Here is an 18,091-nt window from a genome sequence, read left to right on the forward strand (position 1 = left end):
GCTCCTTAAACTTACAACATATATATTTGAACATTTAAATAGAAGCTCATTTTTTCAAAAGCAATTTTCTACATTCTCATAAAAATATAAAAAAGACAACATTCATAGTTTAAAAACCCTTACTTAGTCCAAATCAAGATTTTTCTACAAATGATACCTCTTCCCAAAAGCTTAAAAGACATCCCAGAATGATGTCATGCAAAACTAAGTAATTTCACCACAGCAGAGTATTTCACGTGTAAGAAAGATTGTGCAATATTTCCTTTTAATCTTTCAGGCTACATTTCAACTGTGTTATGCTATGTAAACACACGAGGTTAATCCAAGTCATTCATATTTACACAGTAGACCGCCATGTATGAGCAGCTGCCATATACATGGTCAAATCACAATCGCAAAAATGGTAAAAGGCAATCTTTATGAACGCTTACACAAACTTAATAAAAGGCAACCAACATCGTCCTAATTTTCAGTAAAAACTACCTTTCTCCCTCCCTCCTCTTCTTCTTCTCCTACCTTCTATAGCATAGTAACACAAAGATATTTATACCACTTTTACTTAAATTAGAAGTGACTCTTTTTCTGATACACACAAGTTATCAAAAGGCACCAAGATTAGACTTCTAAGTAGTTTCAGAATTTTGGTTCCTTTTTAGGTTCCTCTAGATTGATTTTCCTCAGAAAACAGTAACTCTAAGAACCAGGAGAAAATGAATAATGTGACACAGTAAGTGGACACTTGTACCACTGAAAAGGCATAAATATATTAACAGGTTCCTTGAGCTTTTCATTTAAGATAAGGAGCCAGAATAACTTTCTGAACATAAACATAAAAATAGAGCACATTTACTAAGAGGAAAACTCCCAAGTTCATAGTAACAAGGTGTTAAATCTTACATAATAACACGCGGCCAAAAGCATTAGAAATTCTCGGCCAGGTCCTGGAGCGCATCGTCCTAACAATGCCTGACGCACAGTGCTAACATGTGACAAAGCACGGCATTTACTTCACAGGGAGAAAAGAAAAGTTTCATCACAAAAACAGATTTACTGGATTCAGCTTTGATTAAGTTTCAGAGATACAGATTAAAGGTAAAAAAGAAAAACAAGATTTACCTTTAAAATAAAAAAGAATCTTATATATATATATATATAATCCATTATTAATACTCTTTATGCTTTTATGATGTGTAAAACAGTTAGAAACTTCTCAACTCTAGAAACGCTGACTGGGTAACCTATTTGGCCTTAACATAATCTAAGTTCCCTTTCGAGAATCGCATTAACGTTCCCCGTCCGGCAGTCCAAGAGGGATGGAGAAATTCTATTTCTTTTTCTTCTTCTTTGGTGGTTCATCCTCGGAGCTGCTCTCTGTGCTGGTGCTGCTGCTACCGGAAGAGCTGGAATCTGAGTCTGACTCAGAGGATGAAGAAGAGCTCGTGGAGGAGGAAGAAGATGAGGAACTGGAGGAGCTGTCATCGGTGTCACTGTCCTCTGAGGAGGATGAGGTAGACGTTTCTTCACTGTCGGATGAAGAGTCGCTGGCTGAACTGTCACTGCTGTTGCTACTGGAACTGGTTACACTCTTAGACCTGTTAGACAGCAAGGAGGTACGCGCGTGGGGAGCGGACAGTGAACAGAATGTCGACAAGCAATTTCAGGTACGTGCACACACTGAAGCTCGGCTAGCGTGTGATCCCTCCATGTGATGCGTCGCGGACGGAACACCTAGTAATCCTGCGGCGACCCCAGGTTTTACGTTAGCAATGTAACTCTCATTGCTAGAGTTCAAGAGCAGTGTTGCCCCCTGAGATCTGGAACACGACAGGGATGTCCACTCTCACCACTGTTGTTTAACATAGTGCTGGNCAGTGTTGCTACTGTTCCTATGCTCCGGAATGAATCACGTTAGAGGAAAGTTGCAATGTAACAGTTGGGTTTATTTAAGCCCCAGGGAGCCCGGTAAATGTTTCATAATCTTTACTTTGAACCGGATGTAGCTGGCCAACAAAAAATTTTTTTTAACCAGTCTAATAACATTTCCTATTCTAAGAGAATAAGAGATATTTCTAAGAGAAAATATTTACCACTTCCAGGTATACTCTGGAAAGTTGGAGAAAAAGGAGAAATGAAGGCAATAAATTCCAGTCAGGGAGAGAGAGGAACATATCTGAAAATGGGATGATACTTAATCATGAAATACAGACCAGAGACTTCAGATCCAAACTTTATCAGTAGTGTTTTAAAATCACTCTTCCCATCCCACCAACTGGGATTCTTTATTATCTCCATAATACTACTAAAGCCACACTTACCTTTTTTTCTTCGTCTTTCTTTCTACATTAGTTTCTCCGATGCTGATAAACATGAGGAGGAAAAAAGCTTCTGTTAATAGTGATTATACAGCTCAGGCAAATCCTTCAGCTCTCCCCAAAACTGTTTTACATTGGAGAAACACTTTGTCTTTCGTGACATGTACTGAGTCCAGCATTTTCTTGTTATAACCAGTAAGTACGTTCCCTACTGTAGGCTGCATATGATACATGCAGTCAACTTAATCAGTACTTAAAAGGTAAGATAGATGTTATCAACTGTATCTTAGAAGCCAGGTAAGTTGGTGATTAAGAGGACTGAGGGCACCAATTTGATTCTTTTTTAGTTTTGAGTTAAGGTTGACATGGCTAAATCAACTACATATCGAATAACCAAACAGCAAAACAGCAACTGTAATTTATAATTTCAGTCTCCAGACTTATAAATTACTATTTCATTAAAAAAAGAAAAAAGGAAAGCAACATTTAATTTAAAATAACCATTTCCAGGAGCAGCTGGGTGGTTCAGTCGGTTAAGCATTTGACTTTGGCCTAGGTCATTTTCTCGCGGTTCATGAGCTTGAGCCCCACCTCAGGCTCTGTGCTGACAGCTCAGAGCCTGGAGCCTGCTTCAGATTCTGTGTCTCCTTCTCTCTTTGCCCCTTCCCTGTTCACACTGTCTTTCTCTCTCAAAAATAAATAATAAAAACATTAAAAACAAACAGGTCTATAAAAAAGCCATTTCTGGGAGTGCCTGTTGAGCCTTGAACTTCAGCTCAGGTCATGATCTCACAGTTCATGGGTTGGAGTCCTGCATGGGGCACTGTGTAGACAGTTCAGAGCCTGTAGCCTGCTTCAGATTCTGTGTCCTTCTCACTGCCTCTCCTCTGCTCACGCGCTCTCTCTCTCAAAACTATATAAACATATAAAAAAATTAAAAATAAAATAACCATTTCTAGGGCACCTGGGTGACTTAGTCAGTTGAGCGTTTGACTTTTGATTTTGGCCATAATCCAAGAGTCATAACATGGAGCCTTGCATTGGGCTCTGCACTGGGCATGGAGCCTGCTTAAGATTTTCTCTCTCTCCCTCTGACCTTTTCCCCCTTTCACTCTCTCTCTCTCTCTAACAAAAAAAATTAAATAATAAAATAAAAAATAAAATGAAATCAAATAGCCATTTCTTTTTCTTCATGTCTCCTACATGTTCAGTTATTTACTATTTTATTTATTTACTTAAAAAATTTTTAAGTAGGCTCCACTCCCAGCGTGGAGCCCAACACGGGGCTTGAACTAATGACTCCAAAATCAAGACCTGAGCTGAGATCAAGAGTTCAACACATGGGGCACGTGGGTGGCTCAGTTTGGTTAAGCGTCTGACTTCGGCTTAGGTCATGATCTCACAGTTTGTGGGCTCGACCCCCACGTCAGGCTCTGTGCGGACAGTCGGCTCAGAGCCTGGAGCCTGCTTTGGATTCTGTATCTCCCTCTCTCTCTGACCTTCCCCTGCTCATGCTACCTCTCTCTCTCTCTCTCAGAAATAAATAAAACATTAAAAAAAATTAAAAAAGACTTCGACACTTAACCAACTGAGTCATCCAGGCACCTCCAGTTATTTACTATTATTATAACCAGACATTTAATACTTCAAGACTGTGTTTCCTCACATTATTTCTAAAGAACAAAGTCTGATGACTTTTAAAATATACAAATGGTTTGCTGCTATATTTCTGCCAAACATGCATATTAAATCAGGGTTTTAAATTACATAATTAATTCTATTACTATAACACTGTCCTGTAAATTTAACATTTTTATATTCTTGACTTCTCTGTATTTTCTAGATAATGTTTTTCTCCTTATTTCCTGAGTCCTCAAATATATATATGTATTTATGCAAAATTGCCTTACATAATGGAATTACTACTATTTTCACGGTAAAATAAGTGATAGGAATACGTTTATCAAGTCACACCCCAAGAATTCATGATCACTGAGATTCATATACTTTTATCATTTTGTCAATGAATCAAAAATCAGTTTTTATAGAATACAGCCATATCTAAAATTCATGTAATTTTATGTATTTTTATTTAACACTTACTTATTTATTTTGAGAGGGACAGAGGGGGCAGACAGAGGGAGAGAGAGAGAATCCCAAGCAGACTCCACAGTGTCAACACATAGCCCGATGCAGGACTAGATCTTACCAACCATGAGATCATGACCTGAGCTGAAATCAAAAGTCAGACACTTAACTGAGAGAGCCATCCAGGTGCCTCTAGTTTTATGTATTTTTGAGAACAAGAGGGGCTCAGTTAGTTAGGCGTCTGACTTCAGCTCAGGTCATGATCTCACGGTCCATGGGTTTGAGCCCCACATCAGGCTCTGTGCTTATGTCTCAGAGCCTGGAGCCTGCTTTGGATTCTGTGTCTCCCTCTCTCGCTGTCCCCTCCACCCCCCCGCCCCCTCGCTTTCAAAAATAAATAAACATGAGACATTTAGTTGTTAACAAATTCTATAAATAAAAATACTCCTTGGGAGAGTGCCTGGATGGCTCAGTTGGTTGAGCATGTGCCTCTTGAACTCAGCTCAGGTCTTGATCTTGTGGTTGCGGGCTCAGACTCTGCATTGGGCTCTGCCCTGGGTGCAAAGCCTCCTTAAAAAAAAAAAGAAAGAAAGAAAGAAACTCCCACATGTAAACTTACCTTTGTTGTAATAATAATAATCTGTTTTCTTTTTCTTTTAAAGCTTTCTTTAGTTCTGCTGTTCTTGAAGGCCTGTGTAGGTATTTTCTTTTTCCTGTGCATTCATAAGTCCAATGTCCAAATTCTAGGCACTTCTGACATCTTACATGTTGCTTATTTGCTTCACTGCAGAGCAAAAGAAAAAAAAAAGAAAAAAGAAAAAAGGAAAAAGGAAAGAAAGGAAAAAATATAGGCAATAAGATTTTGACTTGACATTTTCTATCCTGAAAAATATACACAATATAAACTTTTTTAAGGTCAAAAATAAACATAAGTATACACTTTAAATTGTTTATTATGTTAGATTTAGTTACAAGGCAGTATAGTAAGTAGTCAAGACCATGGACCTCGGGAGTTAGAACTCAATTCAAATCTTCATTCCTCAATTCCAACCTACTAACGGCAGAATAAGTAACTCAGACCAACTCCACAGCTCAGAAATAGAAAAGACAATCAAAACATTGTTAACAATCTGCCTGAGGCATCAGAGAACTAATGATGGGATGAAGAATAACCAAGCCAAGATATGGAAGAAAATGGAAATCTAGAGCAGTCAGCTCTGTATTTAAGTCAATTCTCGAGCTGGGAGTATGTGCCCAATGGGGTAAACCACCCTTATAACAAGCTAGGGAGATGAACTATGTATCCAGGGTTAGGTCTCTAAAGAGTTATATTCTAAGAATAAACCAAGTGTACATGGAATACAGCTCAGCTTCTAGTCATCAAGGAGAAGAAGAAAAATCCCAATCCCATAATCCCTGAAATAGGATTAAGATGCAGCAAGTAAAGACAAATAGATGAAAGAATTGGAAAGGAAAAAATAAAAAGGTCATTCCTCACCAATGACATATTATGTACATTACAAATCCAGAAGAATCTACAGGTATAGTATTTTGAAATAATTATAATTCATAAGATCAGCAAGATTTTAGATTGGGGTCAGCAAACTTTGTAAAGAGTTAGATAGTAAAAATTTCAGGCTTTGCCGATCAGGAGGCAAAATTGATATTATGTAGGTACTAACATAACAAGAGAGAGAACCTAAATCCACAAATATTGTATTAACAAAAATATTCCACATAAAAGAGGTTTACTAGGGAGAAGAATGGAATTCTTTTCTAGAAGATAACATCAGACTCATTTGAGGTTGAAAGTTAGTGTTTCCCATTATCCAACTGATGATACATATATACATGTAATTAACATTCTTATTTTTAATTGAGAGAGGATGCAAGTGAGTGAGGGGCAGAGAGACAGAGAAAGAGAGACAGAGAGGGGAGCAAAGCTTGTGTTCACCTGAAGTGGGGCACAAGCTCCTTAATGTGGGTTAGATCATGACCTGAGCCAAAGTCTGGTGCTTAACTGACTGAGCCATCCAGGCGCCCTGTAATTAACATTCTTGCAAGCCCACCAATACAAACAGCAAGTAGGATTCAGCTGACAACTGTTTGCTGAACTCTATTAGATACAAGGTAAATACATAAAAGTCAACAGAATTTCTATACAACAAAAACAGTTAAGATGACATTTTAAAAGGTGATATTCATAATTTCCTGAAAAAATACCAAGTACCTAGAGTACAAAGAAAATATGTACAAGAGTTCTTTGCACAATATAAACATCATGAGAGAAATTAAACATCTAAGTAAGTAGCTACATGGAAAAATACAACGTTCACAGACTGGAAAACTCAATAATTTTAAAATGTCCATTCTCTACAAACTGATCAATAGATTCAAAGCAATGCTGATAAAAATCAAAACAGGTTTTTGTTTGATTTGCTAACACTTATTCTAAAATGTATACGGAATTCAAACGGCTAAGAGCCAGAATGCCCTTGTAAAGGTACAAGTGGAGAAGACTTAGATTAAAAGTCACTGACTTATGATACAGCTATACCAATTAAAAATATGAAATTGGAGCAAAGATACACAAGCCCATTGAACAGAATAGACTGTCCAAAAATAGACTAATCCTGGGGCGCCTGGGTGGCTTAGTCGGTTGAGCGTCCGACTTTCGCTTAGGTCATGATCTCGCGGTTCGTGGGTTCGAGCCCCGCGTCGGGCTCTGTGCTGACTGCCAGCTCAGAGCCTGGAGCCTATTTCAGTCTGTGACTCCCTCTCTCTCTGACCCTCCCTTGCTCACGCTGTCTCTCTCTCCCTCCTAGAAATAAAAATAAAACATTAAAAAAAAAAATTTAAAAAAAAACCCAAAAATAGACTAATCTATATAAGAGCACTTAATTTATGACAGCCATGGCACTAGAGAGCAGGAGGGAAAAGACAGATTATTAATTGTACAGGGACCACTGGTGATGCATATGGAAAAAAATGAGACTTTACGCTCTACCATATACAAACATTGATTACAGACTGGTCAAATAATACATGTTTTACAAGATGGTATAAAAAAAAGTGACATGGCAGGGCACCTGGCTGACTCGGTTGGAAGAGTATGATCTTGAGGTCCCATGCTGAGTGAGGAAATTTAAAAAATAATAAACAAATAAACAAACAAAAAGTAAAACCGGTGTCTGGCTGGCTCAGTTGGTTACGTGTCCCACTTTGGCTCAGGTCATGCTCTCGTGGTCTGTGAGTTCCCCATGTCCGGCTCTGTGCTGACAGCTCAGACCCTGGAGCCTGCTTCAGATTCTGTGTCTCCTTTTCTCTGTCCCTAACCCCGCTCATGCTCTGTCTCTCAAAAATAAACACTGAGAATAATTTTTTTTATAAAAAAGGAAAAGAAAACTATTTTTCCTGAATCATTTTTAAGTTGCCAACCTGAAGACTCATCAACTCAGAATATTTCATTGCATATTTTCTATAAACTAGGATATTCTCCTAGGTAACAATATAACCATGAAAATCAAGAGATTAATATAGATACATTCCTACTACTTAATCTTCAAACCCTTACATTTACATGTCACCAAATATCCCAATAATGTTCTATATAGCAAAATCCAGTTCAGCATCTATGTTGCCTTTGTCAAGTCTCCTTAGTTTCCTTCTGTCTAATGAGTTCCTTAGTTGTGTCTTGCTTGTTATGACTATAACAGTTTTGAAGAGTACAGGCCAGTTATTTTGTAGAATGTATTTCAATTTGCGTTGCTTTCAAGCTCAGTCATGCGACTATCAGTAGGAAGCTTCAGCTCCCTGGCCTGCTGTCCTCTCCACAGACAGGTCTGCCCACAACATGGTTTTCCCCAGAGGGGGTGACCAAGGCAACTTAAGAAAGCAGTCATGGTTTTTTATAACCTGATCTTGAAAATGGCATACCATTACCTTTGCTGTACTCTGCTGGTCACACAGACCAACCCTGGTATAATGTGAGCGGAGGCTACACCAGAGTGTGAATGCCAGGAGACTGGGATCATTGGGGGTTATCTTAGAGGTCAACTACCACATCGGATATTTCTGCACGATTAGAGTCAAGCCATGCCTCTTTGGCAGGAATGTAACAGAAATGGGCTGTGTCCTTCTCACTGTATTCCTACCAGTGATACAAGACAGCAATTTGTCTTATTACTGATACTATGCACTTTGATTCCTTGATGAAGGAGGGCTACCAGAGCTTGCATTGTAAAGTTACTTTCTGTCCTTTTTTAACTGTGGTGGTTTTAAATGATGGCCACAAATTCTTTCCTACTTGTCACTTCAAAAAGTGAAGCCTTAATTCTCCTCCCTTTGAAGGTGGCTTAGACTTAGCATCTTGCTTCAACCAGAATAAAGCAGAATGATGGTGTGACTTTGAAGATTAAGCCATGCAGCTGCCATATCACGTAGACACTGAAGCAGCCTCTAGGGAGGCCATGTGGTGAAGATCTGAAGCCTCCTGCCAAGAGCCCTGTGAATGAGCCATATTGGAGACAAATCCTCCAGTCCTGATCAAGCCTTCAGATGACTGCGGCCACTAAATTCTGGGGCTCCTGGGTGGCTCTGTTGGTTAAGCATCTAGCTCTTGATTTTGGCTTAGGTCATGATTTCACTGTTTGTGGGAATGAGCCCTATGTTGGACTCTGTGATGATGGTGCAGAGCCTGCTTCAGATTCTATGTCTCCCTCTCTCTCTGCCCCATACCCGCTCATACTCTGTCTCTCTCTCTCTCTCTCTCTCAAAAATAAACAAACATTTAAAAATAAATAAATAAATAAATAAATGAAAATTAGGGGGGTATCTGGGTTGCTCAGTGGGTCAGGCATTCAACTTTGGCTCAGGCCATGGTTTCAAGGTTTGTGAGTGAGCCCTGCATCAGGCTCTGTGCTGACACCTCAGAGCCTGGAGGCTGCTTCAGATTCTGTCTCCCTCTGCCCCTCCATTCTCTCTCAAAAATAAACATATTAAAAATTAAAAAAAAAAAAAGAAGTCACTAAGTTCTGGGGTGATTTGTCACACAGGTGTAAGTGAAAACAGATATAACAGTATTTTGTGGGTTGGTATTTCAAAGTACATAAATTTCTTGCCCACTAAGTTTTTAGTTCATTTGTTCATCTATCAGTATGAACTCATATTTTTCTATTTTATTCAATGAGGTATAATTCGTTACATGATTTATTTGGATACTCAGACTGTCCGAGATGTGGTCAGTGGAAAGGAATACTTTCAAGCTGGATTCTGTGTTCTTTTGACATGGCTTCTTCACTTTGGGGGTACTTCCTTGCTTTCTGGTACAACAAAAAAAAAATTCAGGCTCATCTACTTTCCCTGTCCGAGCCTTTAATCAGACTGATAAGAGCCCTGATGATATTCAGAGTCACATTTCTCTTTCCACTTGGGCTCTGACACCTCATACCAGTTATACCTCCCTTTCCCTGTATGGATATTCTCTCCCTTATGATGACAACTTATGCTAAATTGCTCCTCTGTGTGGATACCTTCCTCACCTTGCTTGGGATCTGATACCCAACACTGGACCTTCCTCCCTCTTTTGGGATCTGACATCTTACACTGGTCCTTTCCCCCAGTGCATGCCATCTACACCCTGCTGACGCTACAGATCATGTCACACATCTATGCAGATGCCCTCCTTACCCGACTTCAGCTCCAATACTCCAGTGCCAAGTCAACCCTCTGCATGGAAGCCTAGCTTGCTCTACACTACTTAATGGCTTTACGGGTGACTTGTTCAAGAAGTGAAGAGGAAGAACTAAAGAATATTCATAACAGCATGATTTGTAATTTCCTCAAAACTGGAAATAACATTGAAGTAGAATGGACAATTTGTGGTACAGAATACAGTGAAATACTTCATAATATTAAAAATGAACAAACTTCACAGTTTAACATATAAGAATCTTAGATTTAAGAAGCCCAATTATTCAAAAGAATTCAAATTGTCTGATTCTGTATAAAGTTCAAAGGCAGGCAAAATTAAACTCCAGTGCATAATTAGATAGTAAAAGCACAAAGAGAAGCAAGAAAACAATTACCATTAAGTGTTGAGTGACTGGTTACCTTTGGGAAGGAGGAAGGAGGTCACGAATGGGAAGGCCTTAACGGCTTCTGGTATAGTGGCAATTTTATTACCTGACCTGGGTGGTAATTGATATGGGAAATGAAGGCAAAAGAAAAAATTAATTTCTTTACTACTTACAACCCATTGACAAGTTCTTGGAACAAGAAGAGTGACCTTCCTAGGGGTACTCAGCTGCCTTGATGTTGACATTTTGCCAAGGGCAAAAGGAAATCTTAGCTTAACGTTATCCCAACCCCCCAGGATCCTGTGATTCTATTTTAAACATATAAGAAATTTCTTTGGAAACTCCCTTTATCTCTACTCCCCAAGATATATGTTAGCAGTCATCCTTCAAGCATATGGCCTACTGATATAGATCTTCTAAAGGGTCTCATGACTGAGGATTTACCAAAGAGTAATAAAGACCTCTTCCTAACCATAGCTAGCACCCTCAGGGGCCTGGAAACCTTGTTTTCAAAATTCCTTAGAGAGTTAGGCTGCTGTCCCTAACACCCTTGCAACTTGAAAGTTTAAAAGCAGTGACCTGTCACAAGCCCAGGGTAGCTCTTTCTGCCTTTGGGTTCTGTTCCTGTGCTTTAATAAAAGCACCTTTCTGCACTCAGGATATCTCAAGAATTCTTTCTTGACCGTTCACTCCAAACCTGAACATTTCCACATCAGTAATCAAGTAGAATCTTCCCTTTACAAAAATTTAAGTGGCACAGTTATGTTGTTTGAACTTTTTTGTACACGCGCTTTCTTTCACAATAAAGATTTTAAAAAATCTTGGCTTTTGGGGGCACTGGGTGGCTTAGTTAAGTGTCCATCTTCAGCTCAGGTCATGATCTCACAGTTTGTGGGTTCGAGCCTCATGTCAGGCTCTGTGGTGACAGTTCAGTGCCCTGGAGCCTGCTTCACATTCTGTGTCTCCTCCCCTCCAAACCTCCCCAACTCTCACTCTCTCTCTCTCTCTCTCTTAAAAGTAAACATTAAAATATATTTTTTTAAATTTTGGCTCTTTCACTAGATAGCGGTATGCTCCTTAGAAAACTGATTTTGGGGGGGGCGCCTGGGTGGCTTAGTCGGTTAAGCGTCCGACTTTCGCTTAGGTCATGATCTCGCGGTTCGTAGGTTCGAGCCCCGCGTCGGGCTCTGTGCTGACTGCCAGCTCAGAGCCTGGAGCCTGTTTCAGTCTGTGACTCTCTCTCTCTCTGACCCTCCCCTGCTCACGCTGTCTCTCTCTCTCTCTCCTAGAAAAAAAAAAAAAAAGAAAACTGATTTTGGAACCTTAGATTCCTCTTCTAAAAAATGTAATAATACCCATTTTTACTATGTTATTGTGAGAATTAGATGAGACCATAACCAAGGCCTATATTTACCATGTGCCAGGCTTTTAGCTAAGTATCAGTTATGAATAATCACATCCAATCTCCTAACAACGCAGTGAGCTTGAAAGAACTATTCCCATTCTATAGACTAGGATGTATATATAGCAAGCAGTAAGGCATCTGGTGTAAGGTAATACACACTTAATTGGGAGTTATTATTGTCAACCTAAATTATTAGCTAATCAATTACCTGGACTAATGATACATGGCACTTTAAATTTTCTCATAACATGGTTGCATGATGAGATGCTGAGTTCTTAATTTTGACCTACAGCAGTTACCTTTGTTATCCCTGGAGAACACATAATTGGTGTTCAGTAGATGTTTGTAAATTGAACGATTGCAGAAACAGACAAGTGTTTAAGAGAACATATATTGCTTATAGTGGACTTTTTATTAGTTAATTCCTGCATTGTGGACTAGGTTCTGTAATCTTGACAATAATTTAGTTTTGGCATCTGTACAAAACTTAAACTATTCCTAATCTGAAGAACTCTTACAATTAAAGAACTAAGACTATTTCAGTATAGTATTAAAAGATAATAAAGAATATCCAGTCTTTTCCTTAGTAATAGTTCTTAAATTTCAGCAAGCAACTGCCAGAGCCATGATAATAATTTCAGACCTTATCTGATTATGTAATGTCATAGCAAACTTTGAAAGTCATCAATAATAGGGGCACCTGGGTGGCTCAGTCGGTTAAGTGTCTGACTTTGGCTCAGGTCATGATCTCACGGCTTGTGAGTTGGAGCCCCACGTCAGGCTCTGTGCTGACAGACAGCTTGGAGCCTGGAGCCTGTTTCAGATTCTGTGTCTCCCTCTATCTCTGCCCCTCCCCTGCTCACACTGTGTCTCTCTCACAAAAATGAATAAACATTAAAAAAAAATTTTTTTTAAGTCATCAATAATAAAACACTCTGTGGACTTAATATTAGCTTTTGAGGCAAAAAGAACCACTAACACCCTTAACACATAAACAATTGTAAAATCCACCCTAATAATAATATATTCAGAAACATCAAAGATAATTTATAAACACTGACTTCAGCTCAGGTCATGATACGGTTCTTGGATCAAGCCCCACATCAGGCTCAGTGCTGTCAGCACAAAACCCACTTGGCATCCTCTGTCTTCTTTCCTCTCTGCCCCTCCCCAGCTCGCTTGCACTCTCTCTGAAAAATAAACATTAAGAAAAAAAAAAGCATATTGGGTGTTTGGGTGGCTCAGTCGGTTAAATGCCCAACTTCAGCTCAGGTCATGATCTCATGGTGAGTTTGAGCCCCACATCTCATCGGGCTCTGTGCTGACAGCTCAGAGCCTGGAGCCTGCTTCAGATTCTGTCTCTCTCTCTCTCTGCCCCTCCCTGCCTTCCTCCCTCCCTCTCTCCCTCTCAAAAATAAATAAACATTAAAAAATATTTTAAGTTTAAAATCATGACTCTCCTACAAATACATACAAAACAGCCTGTGAGTGAACTCTTGAAAACAAACAAGCAAAAAATACAGAAAAAACAAACATATGTCAAAGGTTTTATTTAATCATTAATTAATAAAGGAACTAGTTGGGCACCTGGGTGGCTCAGTCGGTTAAGCGTCCGACTTCAGCTCAGGTCATGATCTCATGGTTCATGAGTTCAAGCCCCGTGTCAGGCTCTGTACTGACAGCTAGCTCAGAGCCTAGAGCTGTTTCAAATTCTGTATCTCCCTCTCTCTCTGACCCTCCCCTGCTCATGCTGTCTGTCTGTCTGTCTCTCTCAGAAATAAATAAAACATTAAAAAATAAACTAGTAAAACTAGTAAACTAGTAAAAGGGTGCCTGGGTGGCTCAGGTGGTTGAGCACCTAACTTCAGCTCAGGTCATAATCTCACAGTTTGTAGGTGTGAGCCCCACATTGGGCTCTGTGCTGACAGCTCAGAGCCTGGAGCCCGCTTCAGGATTCTGTGTCTCCCTGTCTGTCTCTGTCTCTCTTTCTCAAAAAGAAATAAACACTAAAAAATATATATTTTAAAAAATAAAGGAGTTAGTAAGACGGTGGAAGTGGTTCAAAAGACAATTCAATCAGGAATGGTGAAATGGGGGTGCCTGGGTGGCTCAGCTGGTTGAGTCTGACTTAGGCTCAGGTTGTGATCTCACAGTTGGTGGGTTCAAGCCTTGCACTGGGCCCTCTGCTGTCAGCACAAAGCCTGGCTTCAGATCTTGTCTCCCTCTCTCTGCCCCTCCCCAGCTCCCATGTGCATGTGTCCTACCTCAAAAATAAATAAACATTAGGAGAAAAATGCTGAAATGAATTTACACATAGTTAAAAACTAGTCAATAGCCACATCGCAAGAATCAATCACAATGTGTATGTATGGGTAAGAATCTTTCCTATTGGTTTTCTACAATTCAGAGTTATAAAATAGCTCAAAGACAATGATGGATAGGCCCTCATAGAGTCACACAGCCAGGAAGAGTGGATTAGACATAATATCTAGTAATCTTTTTTTGAAATCCATTTCAAAGCCTTTCACAGTATTTCCTAACAATGAAAATATGATTGATAGTGTGAGGAAACCTCTCAGAATCAAGAAAATAAAGTCTTCTCCAACTCAGAGGTTATTTTCTCCAACTCAGAGGTTGTTTTCCCTAAATTAATACACTTAAGATCTCAGCTATTAAAAATATTATCCACCAGCACCGTTTAGTTTTCTGTTGTTATAAATAGAACATTCCAAATATCTAAAGCCCATCTATGATTGACGTGTTCTAACTATTAATTAACCACCCCTAAAAATACTGATCTTCCAGAGAATGCTGAATGAGGCAGACCTTTAATTTTAAAATAAACAAGATTAGCATTTATTTCTATCCATATGAATACTCTATTCAAAAAATATTCCATTTCTATATCCTAAGCTAAAGCCCAAAGAAGTGTTCTAAAGGTACAGGCTTTTTATGTGAAATGACCCTCTTTGATACTTAAAATAGTACAACATGCCTGGTATATTGACCTATTGTTGGCAGAGGCAGAGAATGGGCACTGTACATATGGTAAGATATATATTCTTTTCTTTTTTTTTAAGAAATATTTTCATGTTCATTTGTTTTTGAGACAGAGAGAGACAGAGCATGAGCGGGGGAGGGGCAGAGAGAGAGGGGAATAGAATCTGAAGCAGGTTCCAGGCTCTGAGCTGTTAGCACAGAGCCTGATGTGGGGCTCGAACCCATGAATCATGAGCTCATGACCTGAGCCAAAGTCAGACGCTTAACCGAATGAGCCACCCAGGTGCCCCTACATTTTTTTTCTTAAAGATTATTTATGTATTTTGGGAAAGACAGTGACAGTACAAGTAGGGAAAGGGCACAGAGAAAGGGAGAAGGAGAGAATTCTCAATAGGGTCTGTATTGTCAGTGTAGACCCCAATGTAGGACTCAAATTCATGTAACCGTGAGATCATAACCTGAGCTGAAATCAATAGTCAAACGCTTAACCAACTGAACCACCCAGGCACCCCTAAGATATACATTCTTAACTGCTGGTAAGTTTATAAGTAACACAAACTTTCTGAAGGGCCATTTGGTAACTACAAGAAAATCTTAAAAATGTACATACCAAAAAACCCAAAAAAAGATAGTATAAATGGTGACTATCCACCTGAAAAATCCCTAAAAATCTAAAACAGAGCTACTAGAATAAATGAGTTTAGCAAGGTCACAAGATACAAGGTCAATATACAAAAATCAATTGTATTTTTTTTTTAGTTTATTTATTTTGAGAGAGAGCGAGCATGTGGGAGCGGCAGAGAGAGAGAATCCCAAGCAAGCTCCACACTGTCAGTACAGAGCGTGATGAAGGGCGTGAACTCATGAACTGTGAGATAGTGACATGAGCTAAAACCAAGAATCGGACACTTAACCGACTGAGCCACCCAAGTGCTCCTAAAAGCCAACTGTATTTCTATATATTAGCAAGAAACAATTGGAAAATTGAAATTTAAAAAAATATTATTACAATACATGGAGATAAATCTGATGAAAGTTGTCCAACACCTCTACAGTGAACTATAAAACATCAGTGAGAAAAGTTAAAAGTCTAAAAAAAATGAATACACACACATACATGTACAGTTTCGTGCATCAGAAAACTCCAAACTGTTAAGGTATCCATTCTTCAAAAGCTGATCTATAGATTCAGTGCAATTCCAATAGAAATCTTAGCAGTTTCTTTTGTGGGAACTGATAACCTGATCCAAAAATGCATACAAAGAATCTAAAATAGTTGCAACAAAATTAGAGGACTAACACTGATTTCAAGACTTATTATAAAGCTACAGTCATCACCGGAGTGTGGTGTTTACATAATCAAATAGATCAATGAAACAGAATAGAATCCATATACATACAGGGGCAGCTGTTACTTGACACAGGTACAAACAAAATTCAGTGGAGGGGGCACCTGGATGGCTCAGTCAGTTGAAAGTGTCTGAGTCTTGGTTTTGGCTCAAGTCATGGTCTCACAGTTTTGTGGGACTGAGCTCCACGTGGGGATTTGCACAATCTCTCAAAAAAATAAATAACTTAAAAATAAGTAATCAAGTGTCTTTTCAACAACTGGTACAGAACAACTGAAATGCAATGTGCAAAAAGATGAACTTTCGAAAACCATTTGCCAATTTCTAATAAGGTTTCCAATAAAGTTACTAGTTACTATATTGTCAAGCAATCCACACTTGCATTATTTACAAAAGAAAAAGGAAAACTTAAGTTTATACACAAGACTATACATGAATGTTTATAGCAGCTGTATTCTAAAGAACACCAAACTGGAAATAATCAAAATGTCCTTAAACTGGCAAATGGATAAACAAACTTGTATATCCATAAATGGGATATATTAGCAATAATTAAAAAAAGAGGGACACCTGGGTGGCTCAGCTGGTTAATCATATCACTTTGGCTCAGTTCATGATCTCAGGGTTCTTAGGTTCGAGCCCCACATCGGGCTCTTTGCTGTCAGGACAGAGCCTGCTTCAGATTCTCTGTCCCCAACCATCTACCCGCCCCTACCCAACTCGTCCTCCCCCTCCCCTTGTTTCTCCCTCTCTCTCTCAAAAATAAGCAAAAATGAAAAAAAAAAAGAAGAATGCACTATTATTATATGCAAGAACTTCAGTGGATCTCAAGGAATTAACCAAGTGAAAAATGACGGACTCAAAGGCTACAGACTGATTCTATTCACACAACATTCTGGAAATGGTAAAATTACAGCCACAGATAAAGATCAGTGGTTTCCAGAAGCTGATAAGGATTTACTTACAAGGGGTCATGAAGAAATTTTTCATGATGAAAATTGTTCTATATCTTGATTTTGGTGGTGTTTCCATGACTACAGGATCTGTCAGAACTCACAAAACTGTACATTAAAAAAGAAGAATTTTGGAGCCTCTGCCTGGCTGAATTGTGACTCTTGATCTTGGGACTGTAAATTCGAGTCCCACATTGGGTGTGGTGATTACTTAAAAATAAATATACCTAGGGGCACCTGGGTGGCTTAGTCGGTTAAGCGTCCGACTTTCGCTTAGGTCATGATCTCGCGGTTCGTGGGTTCGAGCCCCGCGTCGGGCTCTGTGCTGACTGCCAGCTCAGAGCCTGGAGCCTGTTTCAGAGTCTGTGACTCCCTCTCTCTCTGACCCTCCCCTGCTCACGCTGTCTCTCTCTCTCTGCTAGAAATAAATAAAACATTTAAAAATATATATATACCTAGGTACATCTGGGTAGCTTGATTGGTTGGGTGTCCAATTCGTGATTTAGGTTCAAGTCATGATCCCACAATCATAGAATCAAGTCCATCACGAGCATGGAGCCTGCTTAAGATTCTCTCTCTTGGGGTGCCTGGGTGGCTCAGCTGATTAAGTGCCTGACTCTTGATTTCGGCTCAGGTCATGATCTCATGGTTTGTGGGTTGGGCCGCAAGTTGGGCTGTGCATTGACAGTGCAAAGCCTGATTGAGATTCTCTCTCTCCCCCCCTCTGTGCCCATTCCTTGTTCACTCTCTCTCTCTCTCAAAATAAATAAACTTTAAAAAAATTTAAAGAGACTCTCTCCCTCTGATCTTCTCTCTTGTTTGTGTACTCTCTGTAAAATAATCTTTTTAAAAATTTTTTTCTTTTTTTTATTAAAAAAAATTTTTTTTTATTAAAAAAAATTTTTTT

The 18,091-nt window shown here is 39.2% G+C and overlaps 1 protein-coding gene across 4 annotated transcripts in view; it reads right to left on the reverse strand.

Moving 5' to 3' along the window:
- Nucleotides 1-230: 230 nt before the first annotated feature.
- The window catches only part of ZCCHC10 (zinc finger CCHC-type containing 10), a 53,284-nt gene continuing 35,423 nt past the window's right edge, over nt 231-18,091 (reverse strand). For all 4 annotated transcript variants that reach the window (XM_077768625.1, XM_077768622.1, XM_077768623.1 and 1 more), the window contains 3 exons: nt 5,020-5,184; nt 2,316-2,357; nt 231-1,592 (listed from right to left, as the gene is read on the reverse strand). In XM_077768625.1, the coding sequence (XP_077624751.1) occupies nt 1,325-1,592; nt 2,316-2,357; nt 5,020-5,184 (475 nt within the window). In that variant the 3' untranslated portion in view covers nt 231-1,324. The remainder of the gene's footprint in view (nt 1,593-2,315; nt 2,358-5,019; nt 5,185-18,091) is intronic.

This window comes from Crocuta crocuta, unplaced genomic scaffold (genome assembly GCF_008692635.1).
Source record: "Crocuta crocuta isolate KB4526 unplaced genomic scaffold, BGI_CrCroc_1.0 scaffold64, whole genome shotgun sequence".
In the NCBI taxonomy this organism is placed as follows: Eukaryota; Metazoa; Chordata; class Mammalia; order Carnivora; family Hyaenidae; genus Crocuta; species Crocuta crocuta.